This window comes from Citrus sinensis, chromosome 4, assembly GCF_022201045.2.
Source record: "Citrus sinensis cultivar Valencia sweet orange chromosome 4, DVS_A1.0, whole genome shotgun sequence".
Taxonomy (NCBI): Eukaryota; Viridiplantae; Streptophyta; class Magnoliopsida; order Sapindales; family Rutaceae; genus Citrus; species Citrus sinensis.
In genome coordinates, this window is record NC_068559.1 from 14137297 (window position 1) to 14152812 (window position 15516).

At 30.2% G+C, this 15516-nt stretch overlaps 1 protein-coding gene across 1 annotated transcript; it reads right to left on the reverse strand.

The window, feature by feature from the left end:
- Positions 1-238: 238 nt before the first annotated feature.
- LOC102617879 (eyes absent homolog) lies at positions 239-4971 on the reverse strand. The gene is made up of 5 exons (XM_006485379.4): positions 4607-4971; positions 4349-4516; positions 4180-4273; positions 3227-3415; positions 239-589 (listed from the first exon to the last, which is right to left on the reverse strand). The coding sequence occupies exons 1-5, from the start codon at positions 4796-4798 to the stop codon at positions 330-332; spliced, it is 903 nt and encodes a 300-aa protein (XP_006485442.1). The 5' UTR covers positions 4799-4971; the 3' UTR covers positions 239-329.
- Positions 4972-15516: the final 10545 nt, after the last annotated feature.

Sequence of the window (15516 nt, forward strand, 5' to 3'; positions counted from 1 at the left end):
ATATAAAGAAAATATTTGAAAACAAAAATCAACAATCACAATATCAAAACATTAGAAGAGAACTCCATTGAAATCCTCTGATCATATAATTCTAATTGACATCTAATTTAATGACATGCTATGGAAAAGATAACCTTTGCCTGTCATTTTGCAAGTAAAATCTGTGGATGCCAAGAGAAAGAAGTTGGGCCACATTGGAACAATTATCATCCTCTATTTATATATATATATATATATATTTTCTGTTCTTTTTAAAAGCATACAATTCTCACTGTTCACTTTTGGTATTCTGTACAAATAAATATCCAGGAAGCGGATAGTGTGATAACTTACTCTTCATCAGTTTCATCACTGGGACTTCCATAAACAACAGATAAATAGCAGCCTAATGTTCTAAGAGAGAGGCCAGGGAACCTGTGACAACTGCCTGGTCCCAGATCAATCTTAACAAATGGCCATTGCATGGCTTGTGCAGCTTCACCCTCTTCCCATCCATCTCCAATCACACAAAACTGGACATTTGGGTTGTTGAAACGTTCTTTGATCCATTGAAAACATTGGAGTTTCCCCACTTCCCATGAGCTGTAAACTGAAAAAAGAAACGGTGTCAGCATCCTTATTCTAGCTATCTCTCCTTTTTTTTTTAAATTTCCCTAAATCAATTATAAAGAATCATGAACGTAGGAGCAACTTAGTATAAGGTTTGTAAAAAAGAAGTCAATATCAAAACTTATTATCTAAACTGCCACAAATGTCACATCCCATTATGGACATAGGGCAGTAGAACAATATTTAAATCATAATTTAAAAAAAAATATATTTATTCATATAGGAGAGCATTCCATCGTCATCTTATGTAAATGTCCCTTATTACATATGTATTTTTATTCAGTCGGATATACTAGAAACACAAGAGAAAGGTTGCCCCCACTAGAAGATATTTATTCCATTTATAACGTGGTTGAAAAATACAATATAAGTTACTTTCGCACTCACAAGCTTTCATTCCTGGATAAAGGGACTCAATAATTGCATTTCTCTAACATAATGTATTACCATATGTTTCATTGCAAAAATACAGTGAAACAGAATCTTCACTCACCAGTGATACAGCACACAAGAAGCAAAGACAAAACTGTTGCACTTTACCATATCACTGCCAGATATAAATCCAATCTTGGATTCATATCCACCAATCTGTAAAGTTCGTCATTAGTTTTTATCCTAGGCAATTTGGATTTCTAATGACTCTCTCAAATCAGCACCCTCCCATTCATGCAACATCCGTACATCCATATGCTTCAGATCAAGCCTAAACATAAGTCAGGTATAAGAATAACCATTCAAGTTTCACTAACAAGCAGATCATGTGTTAGTTATAGAAGTCTTCAACTAAATTTACAGCCATTAATCTCACTTCAGATGTAATCTCAAGCCTGTAACATGCTGCCTAGGAACAAACCAAACTCTGCTGTAGAAATACATCAGAAGGCATTGCCGGTTTGGAAAAGATCTGAATGTAATGTTTTGTCCAAATGCCAGTAGAGAGTGGAAAGCATTCCTGGGAAACAAAAAAAGATAAACCAGAAAACATACGAGGAAACTTTTCGTTTTTCTTATTTTTGTACTTTTTTAAAAAAAATTATTTTATTTTTTTAGCTTTTAATTTATTTTTTTTTAGCTTTTATTTTATTTTATTTTTTTAAGAAAATGGCTGCAACCTCCTAAATATGCATCAAAGCTAATTCTGGAAAGTAACTGAGTCTCTCAGAATTACCATATGCTATTATCAATATATCAGAAATTAATTTCTTTTTCACCACTCTAGAAAGATAGCACACTTTTGCAGGGTTGATAGTGATGACCGAGTAGATGTAAGGGTTCGCAGGCAAGGATTCTCCAGCTTGAGGTCAATAAATAAGATGTTTTCTAAGAGGATGTGGAACTGGATGTTTATTTCGAGGAACTGTAAGTTGTATGGATTTTAGGTATTTGAAGTAATTGCATCTGTATTGTGTTTTGATCCGCAGAACGGTGTGGAAGATTGACAAAACTCTAATTTGAAAGAAGGATTTTTAGTCTCAAGTAAGCAGGTTAGAAAGTAAGAAGTAAAAAGAGTGCACACATCTCATGGAAGGAGGACCCTAAAAGAGTGCACACATCTCATGGAAGGAGGCCAGTGAGGGTCCAAGCAAGTGAGATGGTCATGGTCGTTTGCATACTACTTCCAAGGAAACATTTTCTTGTCGGAAAGTACTTGACCTCACACTTTTCCTTGACAATAAAATACACAAAATAAAGAAAAAGATTAGTATTTTCCTTTTCCTTTCAATAGGAAACAGAGCCTAAGTTTTACATTTCAAGAGAGAGGCCAATCCCACAGTTCATACTTGGGGCTAATAATTACTGTTAAGGCCCTGAGGAGGTCTGCATCTTCAGGATTACTTGAGAAAATTACTAAAGAATGATGCAATAGATTTAAGGATTCAACTCTCTGTATGATCATAATTTAAAGGCAACCAATAAATGCGAGCAAGAAATAATCACAATTCCAGAGGACTTTTGGGGATGATATCATAGCAGATTAAGGTATAATCTACAATGGGGAATGTTAGAATGTTTGTTGACGTCTACGATTGTTTGTCAGGTTTTCAGAGTTATATTGTAATACCTAGGATTTGAAGACATGGTAGAGTTAAGAGGAACCAAGGAATCCAAGTTAAATACTGATCAAATATCAAAATTTTGCAGGTTTGGCTCCCGATCCCATGCTTTTTTGATCCAGAAATTTGCATATCACTGGGCCTCAGCTAAGGTAGACCAACTCTCCTATGAATCTAACAAGAAAGATATTGCAGCTTTCTTCGTGTAGATTAATAGCAGTATTGTATAAATATTTTCATTAATTTCTGATGCATGATACCAAGGAAACAAAATAACAATGTGAAAAAAAAGTTTATTCAAACATGATTACGCCTGATGGTAGTTATTATTTGGGTGATATTCTGTCTGCAGTCTAGTTCACCATTCAAAACTTTATCATGAGGGTCCAACACAGCATGAATGTAAAATAGTGGATAGAAAGCTAAATAACATTAACTACAACCATCATAGACATGGGCAATGAGAGTTAAAATTTTACTATAATGTCATAAGATGATCTTGACCATAAATTCCTGCTAAATAACAGATTTCAAGCAACAAATGAGATGAATGAATAACTAACCATTCCCATGTGTTATCAAATTGTCGAGCCGAAAGAGTAAGCATTTTACAAGGCTAGGTATCAATGACCCAGAAGTCACCAAAATATTTACATGCTCGGATTTTGTATCGGCAGAATCAAGACTGGCCAAACCAAGAGAAGAAGTTGAGACTTCCTTCCCACTTGAACACTGCTCCAATAAGACCCTTGCTACATACCCAAAACAAAATTCATACTATGTATAAGTGATTGGAAAGAACTACTATGTAACAAGCTCAAATTATTAGCAAGTGCTGATGGATCATATTGAAAAGGCAGTAGGAAAAAGGCAATAAAACCAGCAAGGGGAACAAAGGCAAAGGAAAACCAAGTAATATACTGATAATTTGAACTATATTACTAGAATGAAGCTGAAAAGTAGAATAAATAACAAAACTATAGCTAATGGTTGTAATTCCACTGACTGCATCTAGTAATTGTCATCTATGATGAAATTTAACCAAACATAATTTGGTCATAATTCCTATGATACTTGCCTAAAATTATCATCTATCTACACTGAAATTTCTATGCTCTCTCAAATTCATTCTAATTGATGCTCCAACTTGTTAGGAAATGAGAACCCGCACAGGTAGTTGACATGTCCGATCCAAAAGTGACACTAACATCAGCTTGCCTAAAAGATACATATTTTATTTCTTTCACTGTTACATAAACGTGCTCTCCCCGCCCCAATGAGACTAAGATTCAAACTCTAAACCTCATATGGCATCCCCATAGATCTCATCAATTGAACCAAAACTAGGACCCAAAATTTACTTGATGCTTTAATATCAACAAACAATTTTCATGCACCTATTTAATTATCCATAGGCACCATATTTTAAGCATTCCTTCACTGGTTTATTCCAAAAACTCTTAACAAAAGAGTTAAAAAGTGCGAAATCAAATTCAAATGCATCATTAACAAGTACCCGAGGACAGCCATCTATCAGTATATTCATCAGTCATATCGTACAATTCATCCCAGACTCTCAACAGCTCTTTATCAAAGATATTTTGCAAGCCCTGAAATAATAGAGATGAGCATTTGACTAAATAATACACCAAACTAAAATGGGTTTGAGAAATAGAATAGAATACCTCTTCGTACTTATGGGCAATGGCACGGTGCCTGTAGGCAATTTTCTTTAAGCTGAGATCATCAAATGGAGGACATAACTCATCACGATCAAATTCATAATCAGAAAGATCTCGGCCATCGTCATATTGCTTTAAGGCATCAAGAAAAGGCGTATTGTTGTTCTCAATCTGCATGCACATTCAAAATTTGATGAAAATTAGCACAAATAAAGGCAAAAAGAAAAACCCATTTGAGTAAAAATGGGGAAAAAAACTCACTTGCTCATAGAAGAAGCATTCATCACAAACATTAAGAATGTGATTCTCCCACATTCTTCCAATTTGAACACCTTTGTCAGCATCTTTTAAGTCATTGAAAGACTGGGCAAATGTTCCATTCAACAAAGACTTGAGAAGAATAAGGGTCTCGTCCATGTCCCATATAAATACTTTTGTTAGTGTTGCATCCATGCCTCGTTTTCTTTTCTCCTTTTCCTCACAGTTCTCACCCACGTCGATATGCTTATTATGGAGTTAGCAGTGGGGATGTAAGCAAGGGATCCCAAGACCACACGCTAGGGTTTAGCAAATTTTGAGATTAAAACTGTGTCTATAAGAACAAGAGCAAACTCTTTTTTAATAGTGTTTGATAATTTAAGCGATAATTTGTATTTTGGTATGGGTTAATTTTGTCTTGCACCCAACTGTTTCAATATTTTTTACCACACACCTATATATTTCGAAAATACTCACTTCACACTTAATTTTATTAATTTGACCGTTTATTCTAACGGTCAAAAGGTAAATTTGAAAATTCATATCCTAAATATTATTTGATGATGATAAATTAAATTTATTTGATAATTTAATTGATGAAATTATTATTAATTACCTTTAAATAAAATTTTTTAATGTAAACATTAATTATTAAATTAATATTTTATCTTATTTTATTTTTCTCTAATTCAAGATAAGGGGTATTTCGGATATTTATTTAAATTTTAAATAGCTCCGTTAAATATAACGGTCAAATTAACGGAATTGAGTGTGGAGTGAGTATTTTCAAAATATATGGGTGTGTGGCGAAAAATGTTGAAACAGTTGGGGGCAGAACAAAATTAACCCTTTTGGTATCGGGTCCAGGCCAGCTATTGTGTCTCTGTGGCAACCTCGTTTTTTGTCTTGTTCAAAAGCACCCGTTAGATTTTAAGCTATCCAATCTAACGGCTGTCATTGCTAGGGGCAATTACGTGTAGTAACGGGTTACGGGTATAACCGGTTTGGACATAACGTGTCGGAGTTTACTGATTGTTAAAACTGGAATAGGGTGAAATCAAAATAAACATAAATAAAAATGAGTTGAAATGAGAATGAGAAATAAAAATTAAAATAAATTATTTACTTAAAATATAAGAATTGAAATATTAATAAATTATTTTTATTGATGTGTTTATTTTATTTAATAATCAGAATTAATTGTTTTAAATTATTAAAATGTTGTTAGTTAATTATCATCATTTTATTATTATTTATTATAATAATTATTAAATAATTATTATTATTTTTTTTAAAAAAATAATAATAAAATAATAATTATTTTTTAAAAAATAATAATAATTATTATTATAACTCTAACAATAATCGTTATAAATTATTATTATTATTACCACTACTACTAATACTCCCATTATGGTTATGATTGTTATTTTGATTATTATTATTATTATTATTATTATTAACAAAGACAAAAATAAGAATAAGAATAAGAATAATAAGAAGAATACAATAATATAATAATATTTAATTAAGGATAAAAGTGAAATTATAAAATTTTGGTGAAATAAAATGGTGAGTTCAAGAACTGAGAACTTGATTCACACTCTCTATAGGAATCAAGTTTCTATTCCTTAATTTAAGAAGCATATAGGTCCCACATATTTCATTGTCATTTCCTCTTCAATTTAAACCAGCAAGCATCACCAATCATTCTCATTCCAAATTTCAATTCTTTAATCCACAAGTAAATACACTATGAAATGAAAGGATGAGGTTTGTTACTGATTTTGTTATTTTTAGATTTTAGAATGCTTCCTTGTTGATTTAGTATGTAAGTTAACTTCAATAAGAATACGTTGGATTATCTCCAACTTAGAGACAACCAATAAGTCATTGGATCTCAAGTTTTATCATGGAGGGTCAAAATTATGGAGACAAATTATACGTGATCGAGTAATAAAGTCAAGAATTTTGGCATATAAAAAGTAGATGATGTTTCGTTTTGTAAAATAACAAATTAACTAAATTTAATCTTTCAATCAAATATGAAAAAACAAACTTTGCTCTTTTGGTTTTCTTTGGGGCTAAATTTGGAAGAATTTATGGTCAAGTTGCAAGTTGATAGATGGCAAATGAATAATAAAAAAGATTCTAATTAGTGGAAAAATGACCCAGCAGTTCCACTACATATGCCAATCAAGGATAAGTACAATTTTCATAGAAGTGGCTTAGCTCACAGGGCAAAAAAGAGAAAGAAATCAAGATATTTTGGTGCCACACATGTGCTTCCTAAATGTTAACATCAATTAGTAAAATTTGTTTGTCTTTTAACCTAAGAACGAGGAACTAGTAGGAAATCATGTCTGAAGAGGTATCCTGCAGCACATGATACCTTAACATCTCTATAACTGCCTTCACAAGGGCAGCAAGTATGAACAAGCACTAGGTAGACAAGGGTTCAAATGTCAAACACCACATGTAGCTTGCCCAACAAACTCATTTAAATATATTCTCCAAAATATCCTTATATAAAGAGGATCTAACCATTAAAGAGGTGTCATGTGGCACAAAAGATAAAAGTACTTATAGGACACCTAACTTTTATGTACTCACCTAAAGGCATATATAGAATGACTCTTTTTTAATTTTTTCTCTAGATCTCTTGAGACTTTTAGACTATTTCATCATATTTTTACACATTTGTAGGGTTTCTTCTATTTTTGAGAACTCTAAAGAAGATTCTTAACAATCTCAGCTCTTAAAAGAGCTTCTTATTTATTCTTTTCTTAGAGAACTCTCTTATTTCCTAAATTCATATTTGAATTAAAATATGCGAAAAAAGAAATAGATGAAGCTAGTACCACCTCGCATCTTGAAGCATCTACTCTAAGAAAACCCACTTCATAATTAGTTTCACACACCCAACATCCCTTCTCGCCTTATAAAGCTACAACGACCATTAATAAGTAAAAGATTTGTTCCAGCGTGGTTGCATAAACCAAAACGAGAAGAGCAGCAGCTAATTAAAATAAGAAGGATCAAATTTGGTTATGCAAGATCCTATGAGAATGATAATATCGTATCCACAATATCTTAATCGGTCGATAACAATTTTAAGATATTCACCACTGGTAGGCCCCTTATTCCTGCACAGACGTATGATCGTTCATCAATATCTGGCGCTATGTCTCAACTTTAACCTCCAAAGACAAGACCAAGAGCAAGAGCTAAATAAGGTACATAAAACTCTTCCCTACAACCATGATGAATCACCTGTATTGGACTATCCACGTCTTGCATTTTTCTTAAAAGAAATTCTAATATATTACGACTAATTAATGTATTCATGACTTGTGTAATTAAATTTATTATAACCACCACTTACATGATGATTTTTTAAAATAAACGCACATGTGTCATAGTATCATTTGCTTATTGTATATGACTGATGTGATTCCCTGGCGTATTCTATAATTTTTCTCTTTTCTTAGAATATCACGATAACTCTATTCTCACTCCTTGGAACTGGAAGATGGATTGTGACCATTCAACTTCTATAAACAAACACTTATAGATGGGAATGGCGCTTCGTATTTTTATTTGAACATGCACTTTTTTTCTTAAAATTTTGTGCAGGCAATACTCTTGACCGGGGATTATAGATGAAAAAGTAAGCCATGTATAGGATCTACCACCAAACACATTTGGTGCTGCCTATGCAAGTTTTATAAGATCCAAGAACTTCTCTCCAGATGATCGCCCACCAATGCAATTCATGGACACAAATGAACTAGCTGCGTGGCCGTGTCGGCACGTGAGGTGCATGATTTTTGGCACACCCTTTTTGGCCTTCCCACTAACTTAATAGTGAGTCTACCCTCAAAGTAATAGAGTTCCAGCAAATGTACTTCCAATGTGCTTCTTAACAGTTATAGAGTTATAGGGGGCTTTGCTAGATTTAGTGAAGAGCAAAGGAAGTTTTTCTTCCAACATTACTTGTGCGTCTATTATAAGTGGCACTTTCACGAGGATTTGGTGAATGTTCAAAAGAAATGGGGATAGTCCCTACTCTCGCTGGTGATGTCTGAGAATTTTTTTTGTCAAACTCTTTTTATCTTGCTGGGATACAGCTTAAATTATTGGAACATTTTATATTTGTATGAAGAGATAATAGTCCCTAAGTGAGATTGTACCATTGATTGGTACAGATTACTGCATTATAGTTTACAGACCCATAAATTTTTCTTATAAATGCAGAAAAGATACTAGGGATGACATAAATCTTCATGGGAACGAGAGTCATGGAGATTTTTCCTAATCGGGGAGGGTACGAGAATTATTTTATACTCAATTTCTTATTCGGGGAAGAGATGTGGATGATTTTTTGCCAAATTTCTTATTCAGAAAATGGACAGGGATGAGATGGAATCCCCATCCCCTCCATATTTCTCCATTTTCAAATTTTAATTTTTAATTTTATAGAATTATTAATGAATAAATAATAAATTTAAATTATAAAAAAAATATTAGTATAAATAAAAAAATCAAAATATTTATACAAATATACTATGAAACTGTCAAGCCTAGTTAACTAGTTGTAGTCCTAAAATATTATTCGATCAGGCATTATTCAAAAGGACTTGGCCCAAAATTTTTGTTTTAAATTTTTATTTAATAAAACAAAAATTGAAACTAAAGCAAAATCATAAAACTTAATTTCTAAAGCAGCCAACCGCCAATGCTCCACTGCAGACATTCATGACCATTAGTTCATTTATTTCATTATTCATAGAAAAGAAATTTCTTTTTTTTTAAATTATAGTATTATAAAAATCGACAAAAATAATATTATGATGATTTGAATTTTATAGTGTAACTTTTTTAATAGATAAATGTTAATGTAAGATATATTGTCAAACTCTACTTTTATTTAAGTTTTTTATTTCAATATGATTAAATCAAGTTTGGAAATTAAAAATGTATTGATTATTTGAAGATCGAGAACCCTTGAGGATTCTCTGTTATTATTCAGGGAGGGAGTGGAGACCTCTTAAGCAATTCTGACAGGGACAGAGATGTCAATCCCCTTCCTCCCTTCCGCATTGCCATCCTTAAAAGCTACATGGAAAAAACAAAATCATTTTATTGAGATATTCTTGAGGGGTCTCGGATATTTTAGTTCGTTCCCTTTGTATCTTTAAAAAAAACAGCTGGAACATGCTCTTCAAGAACTCAAAAGTGTGGGGGGATTTTACATGAAAAAGCGATAAAAGGAAGAATGACAATATCTATCTACTCAAGAGACGAGTGAACAATTTTGCATTAGCAACTATAAAAATTTACTTTTGATTGTAATTGCATCTTGTAACAAAAGATTATGCATAAAAACTTATCTTGATTTAATTAAGCAGACAACCACACCATCTATATATTACATCACAACATCCGACAAGTTTAACTGTATATGTAAACGATGAGTGCATTGCCTCATCCAAATTACAAGTTTCACAAAAATCACAAACAACACTTCATATGAAGATAAGGAGGAACTTCACAGTTACTACCCCCACCACCAAAGAGGTAACTTAGAGAAGATCCACTACTAGGGGCAGCATGAACCTTGGTTGAAGGTCGATCCTGTAATAAAAAAATAGAGAGATCGTCATCACAATCATACAAGTTTAGCCATTCAACAGATAATTAAAACAAGTTTATGCAATCTAAATAGACTCACAGAAGTAAAACATAGTTTTGAGAAGCTTAGTTTCAGATTTCACATTAAGAGGCCCAAGACATTCTTGTGTTAAGGCTTATTGAAACAAAATGATAGATACAACCATCATGTAAAAACAATTTGAACTAATTTCAAGTTGTACCATGTCTACCAAGAAAATCGGGGTAATGGGGTTGGGGACTAACTGCAAGTGGTTCATGTGCAAGTGAATTGATTATTTGAAATGAACTAATATGGGCTGAGATACACATTTCTTGACTCCACAATGACACAAAGCAAATTATTCCTCATACAACATTTTATAAAATTATGCAACTTTTACAATTGCATTTTTCTGCCTTAATGTACAATACAGTTAGTTGGGCCTACTAAATTTCTTATAATCATTTCAAGACATTCTATTTCCAAATTGGTTAATAGTTTCCGACAATAGTCTCCCTCAACAAAAATATTTAAAATAAAGATCTAACTTCAATGTGAGATTTGAAAAAAAAAATTAATTATTGTTTTGTGATTTGGCTAGTTCTTGTCATATAGTTCTTTCGTTTTTTGGACTTGTACAGCATATTTATTCATTATTTTCTTCTTCAACGAAGTGATGGGAAATTTTACAAAATAATACACCCAATTTAACTGTCAAATCATTGTCACAAATATGTTGGGAAAGTCGTATTGAAGAGTAAAGCTAAATGTCTACCAACATATGAATTGGAAAATTTTGAATTTCTTTTTAGGTATGATTATTTGATACGATATATTATTTGCTGGTAACTCTATTAAGATCTTGCAAAAAGAAGATATACATATTAATATTGCAATAGATTAGCTTAAAGGTCTTATTTCATTTTTGAAAGTTATAGAGAAAATAGGTTCATTTATGCTACAATCTCAGATAAAAAAATTGCACATGAAATGGAAATAGAACCTAAATTTCATGAAAAACGTGTAATTCGTAGAAAAAAATAAATTTGGTGAGAATATTAGTGAAGAAAGAATTTTGTCTCTTGAAGAGTCTTTTAGAACTAATTATTTTATATACATAGTAGATCAAGCTATTTCCTCACTAATGGGTAGATTTGATCAATTTCAAGCGTATGAGAATGTGTTTGGATTTTGTTTAATTTCAAAAAATTACAATTGTTAAGTGACAATATTTTAAAAACTTATTATATTAATCTGGAAAATACTTTAAAACATGATACGTTTTCTGATATAAATGGTTTATATTTGTTTTCAGAGATAAGAATTTTAAAAAGAAGTTTTTCAAAGTGAAAAACGTACCCCACTTGATGTATTTAATTATTTGAAAAAATTAATTCTTTTCCAAATGCATTTATTACTTATAGATAGGTAAAAAGGACACATACACCCTCATGATTTGAAGATATGATTGCAAAGACTCCGAAATTTTCAATAAGGGACGTCAGACCCTCTTTTAACCACGATACCAGTTTTTACTCTATAAATTCAAAAAAATTGACATCAAAATTTTATAATAAATAAAAATATGACATTAAAATAAATGTAATAATATATATATATAACTTTAACATTTAAAAAATATTTTTATATTTTACAATCTGTTAGACCTATTTTATTATAATAAAGTAATTATAATAATAAATAGAAACGTAATATTAAAATAAATGAAATTGAAATTAAAATTATTTTGAATACTATGCAAAAATTAATTTTAATATTATTAATAGGGACATATTCTGTTAATTATAAAATATATTTAACCTAAAGATTTATTTAAAATCTTTATAATAAATACAATTATATTATTAAAATAAATATAATAATTTAATAATTTAATATTTTAAATGTTAAAATAATTTAATATTATTAGTCTATTAGATAGATTATATTATTTATTTATATTTTTATTAATTTAAAACTTTAAAGTAAATTTTCTAATTATTATTATATTCAAAGAATATTATGGTCAAAAAAAGATTTTAGTGTCCTTTTTAAAAACTTAGGGATCTTTGTGACCATTTTCCAAAACCTTAGGGGTGTAGGTGTCTTTTTTCTTATAGAATATTATTAAAAACACTAGTGACAATTGCTTATGTAGAAAGAGGTTTTTCAAAATTAAAACTAATAAAATCTTATTTAAGATCAACCATATGACATGAAAGATTAAATGGGTTAATTATATTATTTATTGAGAAAATATATTAGTAAAATCAGAATCTAAAAATTTGACTAATAATTTTACATCTCGTAGAGTTAGAAAAATTGATTTTAAATAAATGAATTTTTAATAATAATTTTTTTTTGAAAAGACTAATTGAAACAATTCACCTAAAACCCCAAAATTAGTAGAACTGCTCATGCATGTAATGATAGTGACGTAGATGTAATGCTAGAATGAAAAAAGTAAATAAAATTTACAAAAATGTATAAGATTAGAATCAAGTTTTTAATAATTTTTCAACCTTGATGTGCATGGCACACGTTAAAGTATGGGTGGCTCTAGCTCCTGCATACACCAAATACTGGACTATCAAGATTATTACTATATTTTTTTATAAGGACTCAAGCTTATTACTTGCTTCAGCAAAAAGTTGATTCAATTGGCGTTAGAATCTCAAGAATTGGTGACGATAAGACCTGACATTTCTTCTAACAACAGTTGCTGGCAAGTGCAAAAAGGAAAAGAAAACAAGGTGAAGATGAAAGCAATACAGACTCATTCATAGAAACTAAATTGATTATTAATCTGATCAACATTATTTTCAATCTGATCACGATTTCACTTTCTCATTTCTTTCTTTTCCGATGCAATTGTTTTTTTTTTTTTAACTTATTTTAATATTTTACTTACTTTTATTTTTCTCACTGAGCTCTTGATACCCTTGGACGGGTCCAACAAGAGTCATATGAATGAAAGTTTTTCTAAAAAAAATAAAAGACTCCAAATCTCAAAATTTGTTCAAGGTCAGACAAAAAGTCAAAATTGGCCTAAACTTACTCGATCATAATAAGGCAAGTAAAAGTAATATAAATAATTTTTTTTTTCAAGGCAAGTAGAGTTTTTAGAGTCTCAAAACTTACTCGAGATGGGGCAAAAAGCCTAAGTCTGCCTCAATTGTGTGACCCGGATTAAGTCGAGCAAGTTTATTTATGTTTTCATTTTTAGTGAAAATTTTATTTTCAAATGTCGAGATTATGACTATTATGTTGGAATAAGAAAATTTTTGATGAAAACCATCACCTATATCTAAAGAATATTCATGTTGGGGGATGTAGAAAAATAATTTAACGAAGGTTAAATTAAATAATAGTAAGATATAAAAACTGAAATGTGAATATAATTTTTTTTATTTAATGCAATCTCTAGTTAAAATATGGCACCCACAATTCAATAATTAGAAATTATAAATATTTTAAGCTGTGGGCTTTGATTTTTAAGACAAAGTATAACTTTTGTAATTAATAAAATAATAGTTTAAAATTTAAAGGATGAGACTATCTAATCATTTGACAATACTATTTAGAAATATATTAAATTTTCTTTATAAAATAAATATTTTTTTTCCAGTGGGGGCTTGAGCCCCCAATGGTCCTATAGTGAATCCGCCTCTGTGTTGTATCACCAAGAATCAATAACGAATTATGCAGAAGTGTACCTGAATCTATAACGCTGAATTGCTCTCTAGAGTTGTGTGGATAGCCTTCTAGATCTACATATTCTCTTAGAGAATCGTTTAATATTCTCTGGGATGTTAGTAGAGAATAGAAAGATACGTGTGACCTGAGGATCATAACCACTTATATAGAACTATTTTTCTTGTTATCACTGGGTATTTCTAATTCTGCACATCATAAAATTATAATATCATTGGGTCTCTATACATTAAAGGCTCAACCCTATTAGATACATTAAAGCCCGTAATACCGAAAACCTTAATAGATCACTTTTAATTGGGCTTAACTTTAGATGACAGTTTAAAATACATAATTATTCACATATAAGCCCAACATTGGATTAAGGATCCAAAAAATATTAGATTAAAAATCCAACATATTAAACCATTGGGACCACAAAATATAACTCTCTTTGCAAATTTGGCATATTAGGGATGACAAAATCTAGATCTGTATATAGGTGCATCTAGATCTTGATCTGCATTAATATTTTGAGATCTAGATCCAGATGCAGGTAATATTTGTTCAGATTGTGGGCGGATTTTTCAGGTATTCAGGTCCGCATAACACCAAATTTAAAATTTCACATACATTTGAGATTTAACAGTTTTAACTAAGAAAATGAAATAAAATTCAATCATAATTTAACAATTAATAATTCAATATCTAGATTAACATATAACAACACTATAAATTCACAAATAAAAATATGGTTAGCTAAGGATGCTAAATATCTGTGATAGTAAAAAAGATGTAATTAAAAAAAATTGATTTCTATCTACATTATGGACGGTTAAGGCAACAAAATCAATGTTTTGATTGGAAAATCGAGAGGGATGAGAGAGAGGGAAATAAATATTTTGAAAATCATGAATAAAGATTGAAAGTGAGGGATCAGAAGATCAATTCAAATATTTAGTAATTAATTTCAAAGATTAAATTTTGGGTGGAGATATTTCCACTCCATAAATTCAGTAAATCCACCCTACTTCTAAAAAATAAATATATAAAATCGTATTATTTTTAAAAATTTCAAATAAAGAAGATTTTTGAAGAATTAATAAATTAAATTGAAGAATTAATCAATTAAATCTTTCTTAAATTCTTAATTTACTTTTTGTGATATCTTAATTTTTTTTGTAACTTAGTTTTTTTTTTAATTATATTTGACAACTAAGATTGCTTTAACCTAAATTTAAATTGATTATTTTATCCTTAAAACGTAAAAGCGCCAAAAATTTACTCTAACTTCAATATTTATTTTATTTTATACAAAATTCATTGTTTCTAAATGGTCAATTCTACTTTATTTGTATGATTATTAACTTTTAATTAAACTAACATAATGTCTTTATGAGCCAATACTCATGTAAATTATTAAGTTGTCAAATTTATGTCATTTACATGTAAAATATTGACAGTTATTAGACTTCATTTGAAAAGTTAGATTATAAGTCAAAAAATTGAGTACTTAAAGTATTAGATAAAAGAACATATATTTCTTTAGGTGATTGAGTCATTT